This window comes from Maylandia zebra, linkage group LG16 (genome assembly GCF_041146795.1).
Source record: "Maylandia zebra isolate NMK-2024a linkage group LG16, Mzebra_GT3a, whole genome shotgun sequence".
Classification (NCBI taxonomy): domain Eukaryota; kingdom Metazoa; phylum Chordata; class Actinopteri; order Cichliformes; family Cichlidae; genus Maylandia; species Maylandia zebra.
In genome coordinates this window covers 15,058,687-15,083,420 of record NC_135182.1, presented here as the reverse complement: position 1 = coordinate 15,083,420, position 24,734 = coordinate 15,058,687, and the positions used below count along the sequence as shown (strand labels likewise).

Here is a 24,734-nt window from a genome sequence, read left to right as displayed (position 1 = left end):
TTCAGGAGGATTGCAACCCCCTTTTTTTCTTCACTACATTTATTTGATAACTAAAGTTACTCTAGATACAATAAATGCAGTTTTTACCAAATGTAATGTTATTTTCTCTAAATAAGATGAGATTAGGACACAACTTTATTGATCTCTAGGGAAATACAAAAAATTATTACTTCATCAGGTGAAAAAGTTAAAGTAATCTACCCACAAATGGTACAGGAATTATAATAAAACATACATCATTCTGAAATGGTTCATTATAAAGACTACTCTTAATGTAAATGTATTTTAATAACAATATTTTACACTTAAAAAATAGAATTAAAGAATTTAATTCAGTTTTTTACTTTTAATTAGTTAAACGATTTCAATACTTCTTTGCATTATTATAGCGATGCAATTGAAACACATAACAACATGTTGGGTGATCGTGAATGCTGGAGCTGAAAATCAGAAAGGTGGCACGAACAGAGGCAAAAGGGAGCGAGGAAACTGTCAAAGATGTATCATTTAAGTCCGGAAATTAAAGTGTGTGTATGTGTGTGTTTGTAAGACACGGACAAAAAAAGAAGCAGACAGAGACAGAAAGTAATTTAATGAAGTGAATCTCCTTTGACCTCCAGTAACTCTCCAGAGCAATGTCAACTTCAATTTCACCCTCTCCGAGGAAAAGCGGCATGTTTGTTGTCAAGGCTAGGTGTCGAAGCTTAAGAATGTCCTCACTAATCTGGAGTTCTGTACAATCCTCAAATCTCCAAGCAAGCAGCGGTCAACAGGTGACGCCGTGAGAACAGAAGAGATGTAATGGATGAAAAGATGTAGAAATAGACATAGATGGAAGGGAGAGGTGAGCAAGAACATGGATGAAATAAGGCATGAACTCGGAGGAAAACGATGCTATATGTCATGTTTTATATATAAAGACATTAAAGAAAAAAACTAACATTTTTTCGGAACATCATTTTAGCGTTCAATCTAGCCCTAAAAGGTTTGATAAATTAATGTGTATCTCAACATGAATATTTAATCTATCAAGACCCAATATGTGATTTTCTTTGGGGGGTTTTGGCAGTATATACTGCCTTTGGAAATTGGTCACATTTCTGATGACTTCATTGTTTGCTTTACAACCCTGCTTCCCAAAGATTAAGGATACTGTGTAAAATGTGTACATGGAATGATGAGCAAATCATTTAAGCTTGAGAGATCCAGAAAACACAACTTTATTTCTGCTAGGGCTCACCTCATTAAAAGATGGACTGAACTGAAGATAATTGTCTTGTGGCCTGACCAAAATTTTACATTATTGGAAAAACTTGCAGACACTGCACCCTCTGGGCTAAAGTGGACAGGTGTGCTTTGGTTTTTGGTACATAAATTAAAATGCAGGACCTGCAAACCATACCCACCTCTTTGCCACATGACAGCTTGGATGCGCTCCAGCCCTCCATGACCCTAAATTGGGTAAGCAGCTATGAAATGTATGAATAGTGGTGCTGTTTGTTGAACTAGTGGAATCTGGAAGGGTAACCTGTATAATCACAGTTCAGTATTACAAATGCAGGCTAGCTAAATGCCTGATCATGTGTTTTATGGCCACGTCAACAGCAGTACACGAGCTAACGTGGGTTTTCAAGATTAATATTTACCCTCAGTTCTTTCTCGGCTCACAATAACAAAACATGATGTATCTCTTTCAGTCAGTGCATTCAAACTAAACATAACCAGCTGTTTCCAAAAGGTCATGAAAGAAGCTGAACATCCACGCTGGCTTTTTCCTTTGAGCTTTTCAAAATTGCATTTCTGAATTACTTGCTAAATTGGGAACGTCAGCGTTTTGAGTGTCAGTCTATTACAGCTCTAAACACCCCTGAGGGTGTACAGTGTGAGAAGATGTGTGCACACGTACAGGTGCATGGATGTGCGTGCATGTGTGTAGACTCGTCTCTGTTTAAATGAAGTAGGTATAAGAGCCTTCTCCCTATTGCTGCCCATCCTCTGCTGTTGGTTCCTGCTCTCCGAAATAATGGATTCTAATTCCTTTCCACACGAGTGCACCCATCTGCTGGCTTTGGGGGATAGTAAAATCCTCTATCAGTTACAATTATCCCACGGTTGCAGAGGTCTGCGCTGCAAGCGTGTGTGTGACCTATCCACCTCAAGTAGTGCCGGGTTGTTTGAATATTTGCAAGTGCATGTTTGTATGTGTTGCGATGAAGAGGGAGAGCTGGGGAGACAGAAAAATGCTCTCACTGAAGTGCTGTGTAAGCATGAGCTGAATCTTTAACCCACACCCTCTGAACTCCATGACAAATCATTCCAAGGGAGTCAACACCAATCCTGCATGTGAGTCTGTGTGTGTGTGTTTCTGCTAGGCTATGTGTAATGTGTCATATTACTGTACTGTGAGTATATGTATTTTGTGCATTTCCCTCTCACCAACCCCAGCACCTACACACAGATTTAAACCCATTAATATAATGAATCATCCTCCTAATTCTGGAAGAAATAGGAGTGGACTTCACCAACTCACCACTGGGGGACAGTAGTAAATCTGGCAAAAGAATAGCTGAGTGGCTAATGGTAAAAATCCAACATTATACACAGACTGAAAATGTCAAGATGTCCAAAAGTAATGTTTCTGATGCAGTGCAGGCCGGTTTTCAGCAGACGCACAGTCACATATCCCTGAGGATTCCTGATGCCCTAAAGAAGAGATTTGTGAAGAGAGCAACACACACACACACACACACGCATGCACGCACACACACACACACACACGTACACACACACACACACACACACACACACACACACACACACACACACACACACACACATACACACACAGCTATTTGGTGGTAGAATTGGGGCTTAATGTATGTAGTCCTGAGTGACAGAATCTGTAGCTGTGGGATTTCGGTCCATCAGCAGAAAGGGATGTAGTGGCAGAAACATCCAGGAAGAGGGAACCTGAAGAGAGAAGATCTGACAAAACCCCCCTTTGAACGAAAACAGTTTCTAATCCCGTGTGTGTATTCCCTCTCAACCATCCTGTCTTGTCTCTGAGTCCCCGCTTGCCTATCACGATTCTGAGGCCTGAGTTTCTCACATTCATCTTCTTAGACTTTCCAGAACATCTCTGCTGCAGGTCTTCCGTGAGAGTTTATGTAACATATGTCTTTTATTTATGCCTGCCAGTGTGTGCGTGTGCGCTGCGTAAAGCTAGCTGGGATGTAGGATGTCTAAGATCTGCACTGGTTGCAACAGCAGAGGAGATAAAGTTGGCTTGTGTTTCCCGGCAGTGTTGCAGATTTATCTCTCTGCTTACAGCTCCGGTTTTACTGCCCATCCACCGGCCTCCACTGGCTCCTGTGTCTTTTTTCCTCACCCTCTCTATTTCGCGCTTGCCATAAGAGACCGGCCTCTTTCTGTGCACGTTCTAGCTATCATAAATCTGCCACAATGCCCCATAAAGCTGCTTAGGGCATGGCTCAACAAATATTAAGGAAGAAGAGAATAAATAAATAAAACTAAATAAAAGAGAAACTCTCGTCTAGAGGGAGAGACAACTATTCTGCACACAAAATGGAGCCACTGTAAAATATTTACATCAATGTCTCTCTGTTTTAGATTCTCCTCTGGGAGTCTGTGAGGTCTTACCGCAAGACACTAGACTTAATTGTTTTTTTTCTCTGTCTTGCTTAGATATCTCACAGTGTTCCCTATTTACTCTTTCATTTATTTGTAGATGTACCAAACCTTTGGTTACCATATTATTAAAAGTAATTTCCCCTTATTTTGTGCATCTAGATAGATTAGAGTTAGTTTATAACTAGTTGAGCAACCTTGCTTTTGCCTAGTTATAATAACTAGATCAAAGCAAGCTTTCAGAGTGCCTTTGTTACTTTGCAGTTAAATTATATTACTGCACTCTTTGCGGAGGAAATTCTGAATTGTTATTTCAAGTTCATGAGATTCTGGCTGTGCTCTAAAAGTCCATCCATTTCTTCCAATTATCCAATTCAGGGGTCACCCGGGGGCTTCAGCCTATCCCAGCTGCCATAGGGTACACTCTGGACAGGTGGCCAAACTGTTGCAGGGTTTACACAGAGATGTTTTATGTTTACACTTACACCTAGAGCCAAATTCAAATGACCAATGAAGCTAACCCAAATAATTGCATGTGTTTGGACCAGGAGAACCTGGAGAGAACCCGTGCAGACATTAGAGAACTTCTTGCTGTGGGGGCAACAGTCCTGAATATCAGGGATAGCAACAGATTTGCAATATTTGACAATTTATCACAGTTAATTGCAATATCATTGCAAGCAGATTGTATGTAATTACTAACAATTGAATGGGGTCAATTACTAACTTGAGCCCATTCATTCGCAAACTGAAAGCAGACCGTCTTCATCGTATTGGCTTTTTAGTATTTCAATTCAATTCAATTTTATTTACATAGCGCAGAATCACAACACAGGTTGCCTCGAAGTGCTTCCCATAAACAAAGTTGCTGTAAAAGGCAGTAACTGACTGTTAGTGGTTGCAGACTACAGTGACCCTGGTCTTCAAAGCAACAATTACAAAAGTGTGACTCTGACATTAAAGTTGCACTGCATTTCAGACATGGGTGCATGTATTTACCAGCCATGGGAGGATTAACAAAGAGATGAATCATTAAATAGGAGTAAGGACCAGATCTTTTCTAGCTTAAGGCATAGCAGAGCTTAAAATCATGATATTTCAATCTGTTATCCAATAATTTACACTATTCTTCTTTTAAAGAATTTTCTTTCAAAGTCTCTCTCACACACACACACACACACACACACACACACACACACACACACACACACACACACACACACACACACACACACACACACTTACTGTACAGTACTCACACAGCAAATGCGAGAAGGAACTGACGTGAGGCTATAAATATGAGTGAGTCACTTTTGAGGGTGAAGTCTTTCCTCACAATCTCACTGGAATCAAGATAGAGACAAATGAGACAAATAGCTGAAGGGCCAACATTGTGCAACCTGTTCATGCATGGGTGTGAGTAGGCTGACATGTGAGGCTGTGCCTGTCAGTTTATCAACAGCAGCAATTTTTCACTCTTGATCAGCCAACCGTGGAGGCATTTTAAATTAACTACCTGCATTCCAGTAGCATCAGATGGAAGACAAAAGGCAAGCACTCAATGAATCATTGCAACTCTTTGTCTTTGTCCTCACCCTGTCTTTCTGTCAAATACTCTTCCAATCTCTTGTCTGACCGGCTTCAGCATGACAGACACATTGGCCATTCATAGAGCGGCAAGCACCATGTGGACAACGGACTGTGCCCAGAAATCAAGCAATATGCTGCTGCAGAAAAAAACAAACAAACAAGAAACCAAACCATACTCGCTCATGCACATACGCGCACACGCTTGGTCCATCGTGACCCCACGTCAAAGAAGACAAACAACTGCAACAGAAAGTGGCTGCGTCTCCATGCGGCAAGCCTGTGTATGGATCTCTGGCAGCATATGGGCTCTCCATTGTTGACAAAACAGCCTAAGGGACATTAGTGGCGACTATTAGCATATATGGCAAACACTTTTACAGTTTTTTTTTTTCCTGTTTTGCTGTTTTCTCAGCAAGTAAAAGAACCATCATCAATCTGCGATCAGTGCCTGTAGGTGTGCTGGGCAGGATTGGTACAGTTATCCATTTGCTTTCATTTAAAAATGACACAGATAACACTGAGTGCAGAGGAAAGAAATCCCACAAAGGTCTTACCTAGCTGAAGCTCCATATTGCTAATCTTGTTTTCCGAGGGGAACAGGATCTTTGGCGGCTTGTCCGTCAAAGGAGCTGAAAAGGAAAAAAAAGGGACTATTTATTTTTGGATAAAGCAGAAATACAGACAAACACCTTTTTAATGATCTACTTCTGTAGTTTTCAGTGGGAAAAACACTATAAACGCTACGTCCAGATGAACAGAATCCACTTTTTGGTACTTCTGAATGAGCTTTTTTTAAATTTAGTTGTATGCCATGCCATTACAGAGATTTATCATCTGTTTATTATATACTTCTATTAAATACATGCCCATCCCATTTTGACTTGTGCAAAAACAAAGGGGGGGGGGGAAGGAAGAACATTATATAATATATATATATTATATACACATTCTTCTTCACTCTTTGCTTTTTTGTGGCCACATTGTTTTTAAGTGCCTTAAAACCTTAAGACCTTGGGCTTCATTTATATGGTTTAACTAATCATAATGGAATGACTACGTAGCCTAGAGCATTTCACAATTTAATCTGTATGCATGATTGATAGATATCAGAAAAACCACAATCCAATGATTAAATTGTTCAGGATAAACTGACAGTTGGTTGATCAACTGCCCAGATATTATTAAAAAGAAGAAACTACAATCTTTCAGCTATATATGTTTGTGCCTCAATACAACCCTGGAACTCAAGAAGGGCTATATAGGTACCTTAAGCACCTCCACAGAATTATGTGTTCATTGGTGTGACTTAAAATGAATATTTAATTTGACAGGTAAACGGCTACTCTTTGACCTCTACCAAAGCAGCTATGTGCTAACCTGCCTAAGATCCACTGCAAAGTAAGTAAACACAAATGTCAAAAAGTCCAGTTAGCATCAATAGCTGCATCACAAACTCTGATACGCAACTTCACACAGGCATAGCAGTGTAGCTTGTTAGTTTCAAAAGACTAGATCTGTAAGGAAAATGCAGGAATGACCAATTTTTCTTAAGAACATAAAATAGAAAAGGCTGTATTCAACACTGGAGTTCTTCACAGCTTGGCTCCACGTTATAGCGGCTTTTTCATAAAGAAATGCCTATAAATATAAATGTCCATTGTCATTATGCTGAGAGATGCCCAGTAAACACAGTTTGATGTTTTGTACTGGGTTAAAAAAATGTTTAAATTCACAACTTTAAAAGTCATTGGCAATTGCACAATGAAGGGAATTTTTCATTATAGTTATGGTTACTTTGAAGCTTACTCCTCCAGACAATACACATTTACCTTCTTATGCATTCTTCTATGCTACAACTATCCTTTTTGTAAAGTTCAAGTCAATTCAATTTTATTTATATATCACCTCAGTGCCTCAAGGTAAGGTAAAGCCTACAATAATACATACAGAGAAAACCCAACAATCATATGACCCCTATGAGCAGCACTTTGGTGACAGCGGGAAGGAAAAACTCCCTTTTAACAGGTAGAAACCTCCAGCAGAACCAGGCTCAGGGAGAGAAGGAACACAGGTTAGGAAGTTCACAAATCTCCAAAGTATGTGTTACTATTTAGGATTAGATAACAATATATTTTTCAGTGTTTAAGACTTGCTAGTTTACTGTAATTCAATATGGTCACATTCCTAAACCTGGAGTTTCCACCTTTTGTGAATCCTGGAGGTGAGATACTTGGACTCTACCATTTTACACAATATGCCAAGCCACCATTCTGCTTTATTTAATGCATGTAGTGTGAGTCAAATCATAAATTATGTATTGAGTCACACCTTATGTTAAATGTAATTTACTTGGAATGTGCAGAAAATTCTTGCATTGAGGCCACAGCAAATGCTAATCTGTGACCAGCCACTTTTAAACTTACATATAACAATTCTTTAGCAGGTGTGTTTGTGCTCCCCTTTATACCCATATGGAAAGATATATATAAATCTTATAAAGTTTGTATCTGTCTTGTGTGAAACTTATATGAAAAGCATACAAGAGTGAAAACAGATATAAGATCCCTTGAAAAATTATATAAAAGAAACTTGTATGTTTTGGATACTTACTAAAACAAGGTATGAAAGTAATGAGAAAGTGGCCACTTTCATGAGTAAATCATATAAGCGTTATATGATTTACTATATGAAGAAGGCCACATCTTATGCAAGTCTTTTATAAGTTTTTTCAATTTCTTTTCCATATTTGTAGAAAAAGGACACTCTCAAGTCTTGGACACATTCTTTCCATCCTAATTATGACAAATGAAAGTTCTGTGTGGTTGGTAATCAGTCACAACTCTGACACATTTAGTTGTTGCTGTGCCATTACATCATGAGAAAAAAACAGTGGCATATCAAGCGCTTTATAACCCACGTTTCTCTGCTAGCAAGCATGACATGTTTGATATCATCCCAGACTCTAACATTTCTTTTTCTGTAGTGAGATGAGTGCAGAGCTCTACTGGGTTTATATTATTCCTGATGCTAATGATAAAAATGTGGCTATCTGGAATAAAAAGGTTTGATATACATGATCGGCCACAACATTAAAACTGACAGGTGAAACTGATAACATTGTTCTCCTCATTGCAACTCCATGTTCTTTGGGAAACCTTCGGTCTTGATATTGATGTGGAGATTTTTCTGACATGTACCACTTAAGTATATGCCATCGCAGACGAAGCACACTTAAGGACAGTGTTATATTCTGAGTGCAATGGACTCAAACGGCAAAACACCATGCCCACAGTAAAAGAAATTGCTTAGGAATTGTGCAAGGAACATGACAAGGAGCCCAAGATGATGACCTGACCTCAAAAGCCTCGAGATGCCAACTTGATTAAGCATCTCCGGGCTAAAATGGATTGTGTCCCACAGGACATCCTCACTGATAGGTATGTTGTTTTAATATTGTGGCTGATTGGTCTATATTGTAAATCTCCATGTGTAGTGATCTAATTGTATTTATTCATGTATTACATTTTGCAGTTAAGTCGGACATAAAAACACAATGTTTGAACATATTAAACAACTCTGCACACAGATGCAGAGTCAAATCAAGCATATTTTGTACAATCAAATGAACTAAAGAGAATTCCTCATTTTCTAAATCAGATGAAAAAAAAATCAACATAATACCTCCAAGTACCAGCAGCTTTTCTGGAATTCCCAATTATTTTGCTGTGAATTTGTAAAGCTGCAGTGATGTGTATTCATTAAGATGTTTCCTTAGAGTGTGCACACTTGACTTCTTTTTTTCGTCTTATGATGAGGTTTCCAGCAAGCTGTTTGAAAAGCCTTTTCTGTTTTTGGGAGCGACATAATGTTGCTGCTTTGACTAAATTGTTGGGCAAGACTGAAGTACTGAAGTAAAGCTTTGTGTTAACATGTTCGGCAGTTACTGAAAGAACTACTCATGTGACGATACACAGACCAAAATGTAAACATCAGCTCTATTTTGTTCTGATTTCGTATTTATTTTTGGCTCGCCTATAACACCTGCTGATACATAAATACTGACAGAAAAGCACATTGACATCTGTGAGAGGGGCGGTCACGGGCTTTTAGGCACGACTGTTTGCACTGTTAATAGGTAATCACACAGCACAAATTACACTGGATACTGATACAGTTTTAATTACATATCAAACTGCTATACATAATTACACAATGGGTGATCCTATAGCTAATTATACACTGGGCAAACAAATGAGGACGAGCTGTGTATGGGAGACAAAAGGGAAAGCAGATGTGGTAAGGACTATAGACAGAGAGGTAATGCTGGTAAGACAAAAGAGGGAAAATTTAGAAAGCTAAAATAAAAAGAAGATATGAAACGTGCCCCCCCTCCTGCTTCATTTTGGCATGCTACACTTGGTTCTGAAAATCTCATTATCTTAATTACCATTCCTTCATGGGAAATACATCAATTCATGGGTTGGGAGGGGGGACACCATTTATGGAAATATGGAAGAGAGGGAGCAAACAAAGGAAAGAGTCTCTGTTTGCCAATAAAAAGGAAACGTATGAAATCAAGCAATCAAAGCTATAAAAGGTAATTAAATATGCAAATACATTAAGTGATGGGTTGTTAATGCAATGACAGATTGTGTGGGCATCATGACGGAAGATTCAGATGATTTATGTATTTGTTATATAAAAAAATGATTTTTTTTTGGTTAATTTCAAGGTTACAATAAGCTTGGATTTCAACCTAAGTATGCACATCTGCTACTTCAAAATCCACTTGAAAAATAATCCAAATGAAAAATAACTCCTGGTCCAAGAACAAATGGGCAAACTTTTGGTCAGATTTGTACTATAATGCTTTGTGGTGGTTGCAGATTGTTAAGTGTAGAAGCCCAAAATCACCATGTGGCACTTGCAGGATTCTTTTGATTTGGCACATTCACAAAACAATGAAGTATCACACATGCAAATGAATTATATGCTACACACTTAAATCTAATAAGCCATACTATTCCTTCAGTAATACATGTGATATAATGTGACAAGTTATATGTCATGTAAAATGTTTTTTTATCCTTGTATAGTGGACAGACATACTGCATTTGAATGAGGAACACTTAATGAAACGTAATTTTGTTAAGAAGAAAAATTTTCAGGTCAACTTTCACAAAAAAAGCAGGATGGCCACGTCCAACGAATGAGAACAAATGTTTTTCTTTTCACTAAAAGACCCTTAAACGTGTAAGAAGGAGAAATTTGAGACCACACTATCAATCCTAAAGCTACTGCTCATCTCTCTTCACCTTTAGAGCCACAGCTGCCCCACAGAATCACACTCTGAGAGGAACTTCTTTTAAGTTTACATAAAACGTTAAATGGCCTGTTTGTGTATGAGCAGAGCAAGTGTCTCCAGGGTGAATTTGTGTCTTTAGGGGACCTGAATGGCTTGCCCGGTATGCTTGTGCAAGTTTTACTCTCTGAAATCGATGAGTCACTATAAAACATTGATGTCCCAGGGCAGAAAGGTTGTCTGTTCTCAGTAGCAAATCAGGCGGAATTAATTTTCGGAGGAGACACAAAGCATCTGTAATAAAACTTTTCAACAACACGACACTAGCATTGTGGTCCATTTAGTTTGTGTATACTTTACAACTTGTAACGTGCGAATTACAAAAATGACTAACTGTGTGAAAATGTATAATGTAGTGTTTAATATGCAAAGTAATTAAAAACATTGCTGGATTTGTGTTTTAGTTCCTTTAACACTGCATACCTGCAAACAAGTATTAAGCTCTACTGAAGAGGACTGAATCAACCTTTGTGTGTCAGTGTGTGGTGGCCTACATGAAATATATTAATGTAGCACAGGACTTTGTGGATGTAAGCTTTGTGATCAGTCATCCACAATCCCATTTGGTCATGGTGGTAGAAAAGCTCACTGGACTTTCCAGATGGATTATTCTGGGTGACTGACTGTAGGCAAACAGCAAATTAACGAATTACAGATGGAGCTGAGATTCTTGGATCACTGGGCTTTTTCTGTTCTGTCCCATTTGTAAGAAAAAATGTGCTGTTGGCACAATAGTAGCAAAGGTGAAAATGAGAAGAAATCAATGTACAAATGACTGCCATATGCTTTACAGGGACATTCACGAACATGAAAAGACTTTGTTAGAGCGTGTCCGTGCATGGACGCGCTCTCGTGCACGTTACGTTGCGAACCCTTGGTTTAACAAAATTAGCTCCCAAAGGTTTTTGTTTTAACCAACAAAGGCAGTCACGCTGAAAAAGAAAAGCAAAAAAAAAAAAAAAAGAAGGAAAGAGACTTGAAAAATACGAAGTCCCTGTGAGTCTCCCAACACTGCTAAGCTTCACTAGAGAAGTCTCAGTTCTCCGCTACAGCTGGCAGACTCCTATATGGTACTGCAGGAGATCACTATATATTACCATTGACCTTCCTCTGCAGCGTGGTCACCTTAGAGCCAGTTTCATTTCATTCCTAATTGTGCAATAACCAGTGTGTATGATTCTCTTATAAAGTCACCTCAGAGTATACAGAATTCACTTCCCGATCTGACCATTTCCCACATGAGAGAAGCTGTATGGGGAGCTTGTCTGTGTCATCCAGAGGAAGCTAATAAAAGCATCCAAAACCACTTCATGCTCCCCCGCTGTGCACCAGTGTTATGCTCTCTAAAAGCCCTGCCTCTGGCAAAGCTGAAATACTTCAACATCAAAGCAACAGGAGTGCGCATTCTGTCCAGCAAATAAGGCCAGACAGGTTCCTACATCATTGTCACTGGCACAGTCAAATGGCTATCATCGCAAAAAGTGAAAACAATTGGCCTCTTGTGGCCAAGTAGGAAGTCGAGTTTTTCTGACTAAGCAGCTCTCTAAGCGAGACAATGTGATGATGCAACATGGCAGTGACCAAGCTGTTCGAAGCAGGGCTCCAGCTGCGAGGCCTCAATAACCCATATCTTTGTTAAATAAGAAGAAAGAGGAAATTAAAAGTGCCCGCCTGTCAGTTCCCTGCTTGTTTGAAGAATATACGAGCCATTAGAAACTACATTCAGCGATTTATTACCTATTAGGTACAGCATTGTTTAAAAAAATGCATTGCTGATTCCTAGTTTCACCTCCTGTCTGCTCTCTCAGCAGGTGTTTATGCGTAGTGGGTTACACATGTATGCTCACGTGCAGGAGGAGCTACTCACACACTTCAGGTTTTTTTTACTTAACATCCCTTAACTAAAGCACCACCTCCACACAATATCATATTGTTTTGCCTCAAACTTTATTTACTATTTAAAAAGCACCCTAATTAAGACTGTCTTTTCATTCTCCCAGCACAGGATTTATGGAGGCTGATTGAATAATGTGTTTCACACTAAGAGATACAGTTAAGCATTCAGGGAATATGAAGAGTACTTGAAATGAACAAGGAGGATTTTTATTGGTGTATTGTTTGCAGAACGAACAGAAAGTGAAGATGCTAAGGTGAGGGGAGAAGAGAGTCAGAGGTAACCACAATGTTTAATCGTCTCCCTTGTGTGTGACAGAGCAGGAAAAAAAATGAGAACACTATAAAATTCTTGTGTTTATAAATTAAGTTCTCAGATACAGAAAAACATAATTCATCCGCAAATTCTTGAACCACACAGAAATAAATATTTTAAACGGGACTTGCTTCACTGTTGAACTGACAACACTTACTTCGTTTGTAGATCTAATTAAATTAAGCAGAAGTAATTACACTGACAAAGCAGGTAGTGTATGGGCAAAACTAGTGCAACAAATGTAGTCACTCTTTCCCACCTCTCACTTGCATGAGCACAAAAATAAAATACCACCACACACACACACACGTGTGCAGCCTGCCCAATCCACTTTCCTCGCGTTCCTTAGGGATGTGTGACACATATGGTGTGCCGAACTCTGCTGTGTTACAGTTTGAGATATGACTGTTTCAGCGCTACACAGATGCTCTGTGTCAAACTAACTTGGACTTGAAGCAAAGACTAACAAGGCAGAGCTCAATCCATTTTGATAATCTTTAAATGAAACATTGAGTTATACAACAAAGGCAACTAGGTAAAGCCTAATAAAATGACTATATCGAATACAGGAGGAGGGAATTTTGTTTGTGTGCAAACTTTATCCATCCTTCTGTAAAACCCATGCAAGTGTGCCCTTCAACGCACTCATGTTTATTTGAACTTACTCGTAAAGAGGACAGGCAGCTACTACTGGCAAGAAAAAGTTAGTATAGAGTTATGCAAGTGCTTCTGTGATGTGAAAAGTTTAAATGAGTATGAGTAAAATGGAGGGCACATAAAAAGTGCGTGTGCATGCCTGTGCTTACTTAATACGTTTCTGCTGAACTGTTGTTGAAACCTTGATCGGGTATGAAGTAGAAAGGGACAAAGATAAAGAAAAACAAATAATGAAAACACCAAGATCGAGGAGAATTGAGCGGAAGAGGTAAAAGTAGGAGATGGCGAAAATAAAGAGGGTAGAAAGAAGACACACTTGATGAAGAGACTGCCAAGATGCTGGTTTCAGTCATGCAGTACTGCTGATGAAGTATCAACACACCAGAAATCTATGTGGGTGTCGCTTAGCATAGTCTGCTTTGTGCCCCCCTCTCAGCTCACATTCCTGCTCTTTTCATCTCTGTCTGATCTTCTGCGCTCTTAACCTCTGTCGCTGTAGCACGCCGTTATTTTCCTTTATTCCACCTCACTAAGGAGCGTGGCCCTTTCTTCCCCCACTGTCATCTTTTCATCCATTTGTCACTGTCCCACAATTGGCCCCCACCCCCACTCTTTTTACCCTTTCAGAAAGCCTTGTCAGTTCTTTTCTTAGCTCCTCTGCACTCAACTCAGCTTGTGCCTGTACCTCTGCCTTTCCCCGGCAGCATGTATAGGACCTGCGTGCCTGTGCAGTGTATCTTGGATGATATCAGTGTGAACTTTAACGTTTCCCAATGGGTAAGAGTACACTGTACTGTTCTTCTATTAGGGCGCGGCTCACAGACAGTGTTTATGTATTCAATATTGCAAGTCAGCGCGTACGTCTGCCAGTATGCAACCTAAGCACGCACTAATTAACACACAGAAACACACGCACATGCACACACAACTGCCTATGTACCTCAAATGCTACATACACCTTCCTGCTAGCCTCAGATAACAAAACCCAGTGGGTGACCTGTGATAAAGGAGCCATTTTTATTAAATGACAGAGCAAAATGTACAAAATACACCTGTGTGGAGCTTATGCAGATAGGCAGAGGAGGGATTCAACAAGGGAGACATGTGACAACACAAAGAGAGAGAGATGAAACATTGTCAGCCAAGACAGATACTGACCATCAAAATATCCGGCAGCTTCTCCTGGTAGGCAGTGACAGAGGATTAGCTTCTAATCAGTGGCGATCTCTGTGGGTGATTCAGAGGGAAACCCTAGTGGTCTGGTATCCATTCTGTTATTCTGTTAGAGCAGAAGGACAAGGCTAACCCAGTCAACTGCAGGGGAGGGCCAGTGCAGGTGGATATACACCTGAGGGACAGGATTAACACAGTCCTGGCACATTACAAGCAGCATGCACAGAGCAAAATCCCAATGGAAGGATGCATTTTTGCCACGCAGTACACCAACCTCAGGTCTGTCCAGGTGTGTAAACACATTGGTAGTGCCATCAGGCTACCTGCGATGACACATACAGACCTGAGATTTACATGAAGTAACAGAGGAACAGACAGGCAGCCTGCAGGGTCACCTCGCTGCCATCTGCTTCATCAACTCCCTTTGACCCATCTCCACGGCATACTCGGCAGCTCCCACAATCTACTGTTGCCCCTAATCTGTGTATTTTAACACAGCCACAAATGTGCACAGTTACTGCATAGCACCCTGCTTCAAAAAAATTTGCGAGGTCGCATTACATATAAATATAGACATAATTTAATTCATTTTTGCAAATCATTTAAATCTTATATTTAACTAAAAACTGTTCAATTGAGAAAGTACACATTTTTACAGTTGGTACGGGTGAAATAAGTCACTGAAAATGTTGTGTAATAACAATATTCATGTGGTTTTGTGGTCAGTTAATTTAAGGTGAAGAGGTTACTTGGAACCATTCAGCAGTCCTGTATTTTCAATAAACTTTGCTTAAATGGACACGACCCTCATGTTTTTATTTGTTGAACTTTATTCTTGCCTGTTACATCAGTTATGCTGGCTCCATAGTATAGTGCTTTACACATTTCCCTAACATATGAAAGGTGCCCTGTTTGAGACCAGGAGGAAAGTCAAACACCTTTGGGGTTGCGTCAGGAAGGACATCTGGTGTAAAAATCTGCCAAATCAAATATGTAGAGCTATCAGCTGTGCTGAAAGAAGCTTCTTGCAGTATTATTTAGTCATCTAAATTTGTGGCAAAAATAAAAAGACAGGAGGCAGAGCTGAAGATGTTAAAATTTTCATTGGGAGTGGCCAGAATAGAAACAATTAGAAACAGGAATGTCAGACTGACGCTCAGGTCGAGAACTTTGGAGCCAGTTAGAGAAGCAAGGCTGAGATGGTTTGGACATGTGCTGAAGAGTTAAAGTGGATGTACTGGACAAAGGGTGCTGAACACAGAGCTGCCAGGCAGGAGGAAAAGCAGAAGGCCACAGACAAGATTAGAGAGGTGTAGTAAAGGACATGCAAAGGGTTGGTGTGACAGAGAAGGATGTTAGGAATAGGGTCAGATGGAGGCAGACAGTCCACTGTGGTGAAAACCTCTAAAAAGAGCAGATGAAAGAAAAAGAGGACTCAGCCATCTAAATTTTTTAGTGCTAGTTGCCCAGTTTTAAAGACATTTGCTGAGATGTTGCCATCTTTTGAGTATAATGGAAACTTGTAGTGCTCAATGCACTAAAGTAATACAAATAAATGATACCCATAACGAAAAAAGAAACAAAACTAACAAAAAAGCCTTTTAGTTGGCAGTTTCTTGTAGGTACTATTTTATTTGAAACTACACTCATCAAATCTATCACTCTTACTCACAGGAATGGAACTTTTGTCTGCTAGTGATGAACGGCCCATGCAGGTGACAACATGATGAGATATAAACATTAAGGGCCTCTTCATCAGCTTAGCTGTAACGCTAGATAGCTGCTATTTCTGACTGGGACACCAGCAGGCTGGTCATCTGGCCATCTGGTTTCATTATATTCAAAAGAAGAACATGTCTACAGCCAGGCCAAATTTACTAGCAGTCTGTGCCAAGACAAAAGCCTATTATATCAACAAAAAACTATTCTCTTCACAGTGTCCGTTTTAAAAATGAAAGGCCAGGACATTTCAGCAGCTGGCCTTATTGTAATTTCCCTTCAGAGTGCAAAAGTTTCAGAGAAGCATATTTGAAAGAATGAATGTTAATTTATTTGGAGTTTATTGGAACGAATGCCTAATTAGTGTGGGTGAACGGCAAAAAGGGTGTGTTCCATAACTCTTCTGTTTAGAGTTTACCTTGACATATTGCTGCTCCTCAGAAACACTGGTATTTTGACAAAATGTCCACATTGTTCTGGTCATTTGACACACAGAATCAGGTTTCTCTGTTGGAACAGTTTGTAATGATGCTGTGATCCACCTTCACTGTCCAGAGCATGGCTGTCTCCACCTACAAGACCACACACAGTCCAATTTCTAACAGAAGAGTTTGCCTTTATATCAAAAAATATTGATTCTTCTCCAGCTGCCTCACACTGCCACACTGTTTCCAGACAGAAAGGTTTCACAGACGTGTGAAACCTGTGCTTACATTGTATTATTTTAGTTAGCAAGAGTACTCTGCCTGTTTTTCACCTGCTGATTTGCACTGGTCTCAGTCAAACTGACTTTGATTATAAATTTGCACATTGTAAATCTGACTCCAAATCTCTTGTCTATTGCAATGACAGGTTTGTCTCCATGGGTTTTTGTGAGCTGGTCGTATTTTTTTAGAACCAAGTTTCAATTTACTTTCCAACCAAAAGCAACGTTTTTCTTAACTAATGCCAGTTGATTTCCTATTGTCACAGCTGCCGTAAATTCATGGGTTACTGTCAAGATATAATTTAAAATAGTGTGTACGCAGCAACCCGATGATGTAGTTCGCTATAGACTTGGCATATTAAAGTCGCATGTTTGTTGTTCACACACTGTTCAAGTGATAAGAAAAGACAAGTGGAGATGAGTAGAAGGCAAAAACTCAAATCAAAAACATGAATATTTAATTCCAACCTGTCCATATGTTTATTTGATAGTGTCCCTTTGATGAAAGTCCACATTGTTATTCATCCTGACAGAAGTGTTTGTCAGCAGAACCAATTGTCTCAGAGGACTAAGTGATTTTTACATCTCTCTCCGAGTGCTCAACTATTTATCAGCATCCTGTTCTTTCTTGATAGGGCAGGCATGCAAAATTGATTCTGCTTAGGTGGAAACAGGTGATGATGTTAGACTAGCTGATGAGTACATGCGGACAAAGGGGAGAGAAGCTGAGCAGCTGGAAGGGGAGAGAGAGACAACTTGCCAGGCTCTCAGATTCTTTTGACTCTGCACACCACACAACTTAAAAGGACTATGTCTCTGAAAAATTGCTTGACACACAGAACAGCAGCAGAGCAACATCCCAAAATATGCCAAGGTACTATTCCCATGGAATACTGAATACTTTGTTGATAGAACTGATGATTCTTACCACACATCTGTCTTCTTCCTTTTTTCTATTATACTGCAGAGAGGTTTCAAAATGTAACACCTACATGCCAAGAGATGTTTGCTGAAGTAAAACTGATTTAAAGGAACAGTCCTCCTAAGAGGAATGATAGCATGGGTTGTTGCAATAAGTCCCCTCCAAAAGCAACTACATATACAGTACTTCCTCAACTATCTAGTGTTTGTCAGCTAATCACATGGCAGTAACTCAATGCCAGTGTTGGGGGTGTAACGGAATACATGTACCGCCGTTACGTATTTAAAATACAAAATATGAGTAACTGTATTCCGTTACAGTTACCGTTTAAAAAGGTGGTATTCAGAATACAGTTACTTTGTTGAAATAAATGGATTACACGGCGGTATTTTCCTGTTTCATATTGTCACGGGTCAGGACTGTTTGGGTTTTGTTTGACAGCTATGTTCTGTTGTTGCAGGCGGCAGCGTTACGGTTGCCGTGGTTGCAGGGTGACGCTGTGTTTCCTGGGTGAGAGAGCACCTTTTTGTTGTTGTTGTTGTTGTGCTAAGCTAATAGGCAGAATGCTACAGGCATAGCCCTAAAGAATGGGCAGTGTAGTCCGTGCTGCAGGGAGAATGGACTGCCATACCCGTTATGTGTCTGTGAGCACGAGGAGGGAGAAAAGTAGAGTGGAAAACTACGAATTGTCATCGAGCTGAAACGGGAGCTGGAAGCATGTAAATATAATAATAACCACTGCAGCCAAGAAGAGTGCCTGAGAGCCCAGTTGTAAGTGAGCTATTAAGACTCGACTGTACACTGTGTTCGTGTTTTCCTCCGAAACAATAAGTTCCGTTGGAGCAGCCTTTCAACGCCTCTCTCTGTCTCTCGCTAGCAAACTTGACCCAGACAACAAAGTAAAGCTATTTTTCGGCTACGAGCCCAACACGGAACCCGACGTATTGACCAGAGGTCCCTTTACTACGGTTCGGAGCCGTGGACCTTCAGTAATAGTAATAAATCACATTCATGTAGTTGTAAAAAGCATGATAATATATTAAGTAATCCAAAGTATTCAGAATACGTTACTCTCATTGAGTAACATAACGGAATATTTTACAAAATACATTTTGGGCCATGTATTCTGTAATCTGTAGTGGAATACATTTTAAAAGTAACCTTCCCAACACTGCTCAATGCATTTAGGCATGTAGATATGGTCAAGATGACCTGCTGACTGGAAAAAATGCTGCCCGGTCTGACGAGTTCCATTTTCTGCGGTGACATTCGGATGGTAGGGTCTTAATTTGACATAAACAACATGAAAACACCCATCCTGCCTGGTATCAACAGCGCGGGCTGATAGACTAGTGGTGTTGTTTTCCTGGCAAAGTTTGGGCTCATTTATACCAATTAAGAATCATTTAGACTCCACAGCCTACCTGAGTATTGTTTTTGATCTAGACCATCCGTTTATTGACCACAGTGTACCCATCTTCTGTTTGCTATTTCCAGCACAATAATGCACCATTTCACAAAGCTCAAATTAATTCGAACTGCCGTCTTGAATATGACAATGAGTTCGTAAATGACCTCCACAGTCTCCAGGTGCCACTGCAACATAGCACCTTTGGTATATGCTAGAGTGACTGACTGACTTCTATGATGCATGTGCTGCAAGTTTGTTTATAGGACATTCAAGACTGCCAATGTGCTCATATGTCACTGCCTGATCTGCACTTCATACCTACAGTATGTTCTGTGCATGTGCAAAAATGCATGCACTTCTGGTCATTTTTAGTCTTTGTATTTCCAATTTAGCATTGATGTTAATGTCATCTGACATCTGTGCTTAATGTAAGTAATGTGGAGGCTATATAGTTTTGTTTGCTTCTGCAAAGAGGTCTTCTACACTTACCTACGTGTTTACTAGCAGGACACACAATTGAAAGTGTTGAGTCTGTGTTTCCACAGGCCCCGCTAGTTTAGAGACTCATTCCTCATGAAGAACGAAAACAAGACAGAACATCTTCAACCGGTCTTTTACTCGCTAACGAGGAAAGGCTTGGTCAGAACCAGGTGGTGGAGCTTAATACTCCTCACCTGTCTCTAGTCCAAGTCCTTCAAAGAGCAGCTCCCCTTGTAGCTATTTATTCCCATGACAGTTACAGTTCACACAATACAACACAAGCACCTCCCACCGTAAACCCCTCCTCGGTTACAAAAGACAAGGCACTGTGAGTGTGTGAGTGTGGGCTCGTCTAATGCCGAACAAACTCCCTCTCCATGATGTTTGAGTCACTGTGGAGTGGCTGTGCCAGATTCTAATTAGAGCTTCATCAGTTTCATCTGTGTTCACAAGCACAAGATGTGCACATAGATGCACTTTCAATACGGCTGAACATATATTAACATGGACACACAGACAAAAGCTGAAAACTCACAGTGGCTTGGCATTTATACAGTAAACACACAAACTGTTACACAAACACTCCGACTGGAGAGCGCCAATCATTACCATGACACATCTGATGGTCTAAACTGTTTCTGAGCTATGTTTCACCAGCTGACACAAATAAAAACACCCATATAATACAGTGCAAATCATGTATTTGCTTGCTTCCTCTTATTCCAAAAGCCCAATAAAGGTCTCCTCGCCTAGCCTTCTAAGACATATGGGATCATTAGCCCCCCACCACCCACTCTATTGTTTGTCATGTCTACATCCACAGGTGATTTTTATACCTTTCCTTTTCACTCATTCGCTCGTCTGTCTGCCACTCACTCAATGTCTCTAACCATCTCCCTCTACATAGATTTATATCTATAGGTTTTCAACTCCAGCACAATCTTACAACTTTAACAAGTGCTTCATCACTCTTGTCAGAAGTAGTTACAGGAGTCATGACACACACTTCCCTAGACAGGAGGAATTGATGGGAAGCCATTAGACTCTGCTGATCCTAGAGTGAACAGAAAGGCCTACATCACGGCATTCATCTGCTCCTTGACATTGGAAGCATGGCCAGCAGTGGCTGTTTAGACAATAATCGAATGCAGCATTTCTTTACAGGCATCGCTTTACGTGTTTTTAGTGTTTTGAGCAGTTGTTAAAGGAGCAAATGTTAATGATAAACTTAACAGCTGTGACTGCATCAACATCTGCCCACAGTTTTAATTTACCATCAGAAAATCTGCCAAAAGGCATGCAGACTCTAAAATTTGTTAATGGAGTTCTGTCATTAATGGCATTATTAGGTGATGCATATGGCTGCGTAAACACCAGAATGGATCTATAGCTTTATTGTTGGTAGTGTTACAGTTTTAGCTGTGCGCCTGTTTGTAGTAGTGTTGAAATGTGTTAACAGAGCTCCTGCTGTCCTGCCGGCACTGGTGACCATCTGGACAGAATCCATCACTTCGTTCTGTACTTCCTTTGTGGCCCTGACTCCTAATTTGTCATTATGGCACCGCGGTTGTGAGACCACGAATCGGAGAGGCAACTGTACCAAAGGATTTTGTCTCCTATACATAAAATACTTAATTTTGTTATTGCATATCATTCTTTTCCATGTGAAAAGAATATACTTTGCAATAAACAAAGTTATAAAACCTAATCTAATGTTTGTTGATATGTAGTATCTTTTATAAGGGAAACTATTTCTCATAAAAGTACAGTATTTATGAAGTACACTGTTACGTTACTTTAAAGAAATATTGTATCAATATTTTTAATAATATCATTTAATGTGTTTTAATAAGCCATGTGGCTTTGCGGCAGTTGATGACTGTCTTTATAGTTTCGCCCTTAGAATATTATTGGTACAATGACAGGGAAGGAACATCTGTTGCACGCTGTCATGTTGGCGTGCTATTTGGATGAATTATGGCACAGGGTCACTGTTCTTGAACTTCCATTCATAAAAACGTCTGAGCAGTCTTCTGCACTCAGTGCTCTACATAATGTTTCACCATCTGAATCCGGGTTGAATTAGGTCACTTGTCAGGCAACAAGTCTATATGTTATTCCAAAACAAAACATTTAAGCTACAGCTGAAAAATTACAGAACTTTACTGCAGAGCTGTTTAAAAAAGTGGTGTGGTAACCCTAATGAGACTCGGAAAAGGTGTCTTTAATTTAGTCCTCTTTGCAGTCTTCAGTAACCGAACACAAACGAAGCTAAAATGACTGAGGCTGTTCTGTGAACATCACTGAAAATTCCAATTAGAAGGCTAGGATCAAAATTTGTGATATTGAGCCCTACTCCCAGCCTTTGTATCTCTAATGAAATCTCGCAAGCTGTGCTCTTGATCTTTTGCAATTAAAGCCAAACTATGTAACATTCTGTTGTGATTTTTTTCCACAAAAACAACATTTTTATTCCAAGAAATAAAAAGGATGCATCATTCATCGTGAGGTTTATTGGTATGTTTTCTAAAATTGGCTGGATAAAACAGCATGTAGCAGCTGAAAGAAAGCATGATGTGTGTCATCAGAAGACTTCAGTTATATTTTACAACCAGTGAGAACACAACTCCATAACAGACACCAGCAAACACACTGTAAATAATGCTGTTAGTTTCCTGACCTTTTATGGCTTTCCTTATTTTCTGTCATATATAAAATATCACAAAGGTGGACTGTCATATTAAACATCTCCAACAAGTCGTTATGAGCCAAATGATGGATCTAAATGCTTTTCTTTATTTTGTCATAATCTGGTCCTCCCAAAAAATAGACTTAAAGTTAGAGGAGCTAAAACACTTGGTTTCAGACAAATGATGGGCCTGCACTAAGGCCCAGTATAAATATATAGGGATTATTTTAGACTTCGAATTATGCAAAGCTAGTACAGGGTACACAAATAAATATATGGAGTCAGAAAAAAAGCATTAAAATACCCATTTAAGGTTTTGCCCCACTGAAGGAAGTTAGTACAGTAGGTTGTGTTACAGCTCGCCTGTTAGGCTACATCATAATGCTGGTTTACATAAGGCATTTTTTTATTTTGTTGCATGCATGACTGATGTTCCTTTCCACACTGTTTCATGGAACCCAACTGAATTCCACAGTGTGCGATTATCATGCTAAGGCTGCTGTTGTTGCTGTTCATAAAAGGTAAGTCTAAAGGTAAGTAATTGCTAATGCAAATATCAAACACTACATGCATTCCCAAACGCATACAAACAACCAAGTGCATACATGCACTACATCAAGAGTCACCCTCCTGTCAGCATTTTTACACTGAATTCAAAGCTAATAAAGGTAGAAGTGCTGATTGAGTGCTTTGACCTCCCTGGAGTTGGTGGAGGTTAAACGGTTGCAAACTGGAGTCTTTTTCTCTGCTTTTAAAGACCTGACATGTTCCCTGCAGGATGTCTGATGCTCTCTGACCACAAATCAACCATCAATTACAATCCAACAAAAACTCATGCACACACCATTACCAACACCACAGTGCTAAAAATCTGGGACAATATATTTGTGCAAAGCCAGAGGGTAACGTTAACAGAAGCTTAACAAGGCATACTGTTAAGCAGAAAGTAGAACAAGAGAAAGACAAATATGTGTGCAAATGGGAGTCGTGGGCTTGACATGTGAGCAAAGGAGACTGCAAGCATGTTTGAAGAGCTACTCATCTCTACAGTCCTTCAACAAATGCATTTATTAGCAAGAAAAAGCTCTGAAGACTTAAAACACGAGTGGCAATTGCATTTAGCTGTTTAATTCTATGGCCTCGTATGGCCTTACTTCGAGATTAAAGGACCTTTTTTGTCCACTCAGAATAACTTGTTACAACATAGCTGGAACCAAGGTGCCACCTTATCACTTACAAAGGCAACACTGTTGGCGAATGTCTAAAAAGGAGGACGGTTGGCAGCTTGTTGGCGGGCAGTCACTATAGAGGATAAATGATTCTCTGACATTCAAATACAAAAAAGGAAAAATCTATTGGTGAATGCAACACTTTATACCAACTATATATACATATATACAAAGAGGGAAGGGAAGAGGGAAACACAACCAGTCATTCAGAAGCACATGTGGGGATTTTGAGCTGAACACTTACTGAATATTGTCTTTAATACTGAGGCTTTCAGAACTTTTATCAGTGTTTATTTAGGCATTATTATAGTACATAAATACAGATTTTAAGACCACATTTTTAGGGTTTTTCATCTTACCTCATCGAAAAATATTAAAAGCCAAATTACCCTCCTTTTTTGTATATATAATTCACAAAACTCTTGTGTCAAAGACAACAAATTATTCAGCTTTGATAAAAGGGAATAATCTGGCAGCCACTCCATACAGTGACATCTCCTAGAGAAGCACAGTCGACATCACATTCCCTAAAAATGAGGCGACATGAGATATCGATAGCTGCATTATTTGCATTTTGAATATGCCCACCTTCAAAGCATAGCAACAGAGGGGAACACTGAGGATTTGACAGTAATGACTAATCATGGACCAGTGATACAAAGTGGGCCTCTTCACAGGGAGCCTTTGATGCAGGTGAATCACATCCTAAACATACTTATTAGCAAGAGTGAGGGAGGAAGGGTGAGGTGGGGAGAGAAAAATTTGTTCCGCACGTTAGCTGGCATGCTTGGGTGCACGAGAACAGAAGGTTGGCATAATGAATTTTGGCGTGCAAGCGGCTGTTAATGAAATAAAGAACCCCACCCCAACAGAGGCGTGAATGTGTGTGTGTGGGTGCCTGAGACTCTATTCATGTTTGTAAAAAGTGAGGGCTGGTGA

General features: G+C 39.8%; 1 protein-coding gene across 5 annotated transcripts in view; it reads right to left on the bottom strand.

Annotated features, from left to right (window-relative positions):
* The window catches only part of il1rapl1a (interleukin 1 receptor accessory protein-like 1a), a 188,902-nt gene that overhangs the window by 61,563 nt on the left and 102,605 nt on the right, over window positions 1-24,734 (bottom strand). For all 5 annotated transcript variants that reach the window (XM_004551239.5, XM_076874880.1, XM_076874883.1 and 2 more), the window contains exon 6: window positions 5,793-5,867. In XM_004551239.5, coding sequence (XP_004551296.1) covers window positions 5,793-5,867 — 75 coding nt within the window. The remainder of the gene's footprint in view (window positions 1-5,792; window positions 5,868-24,734) is intronic.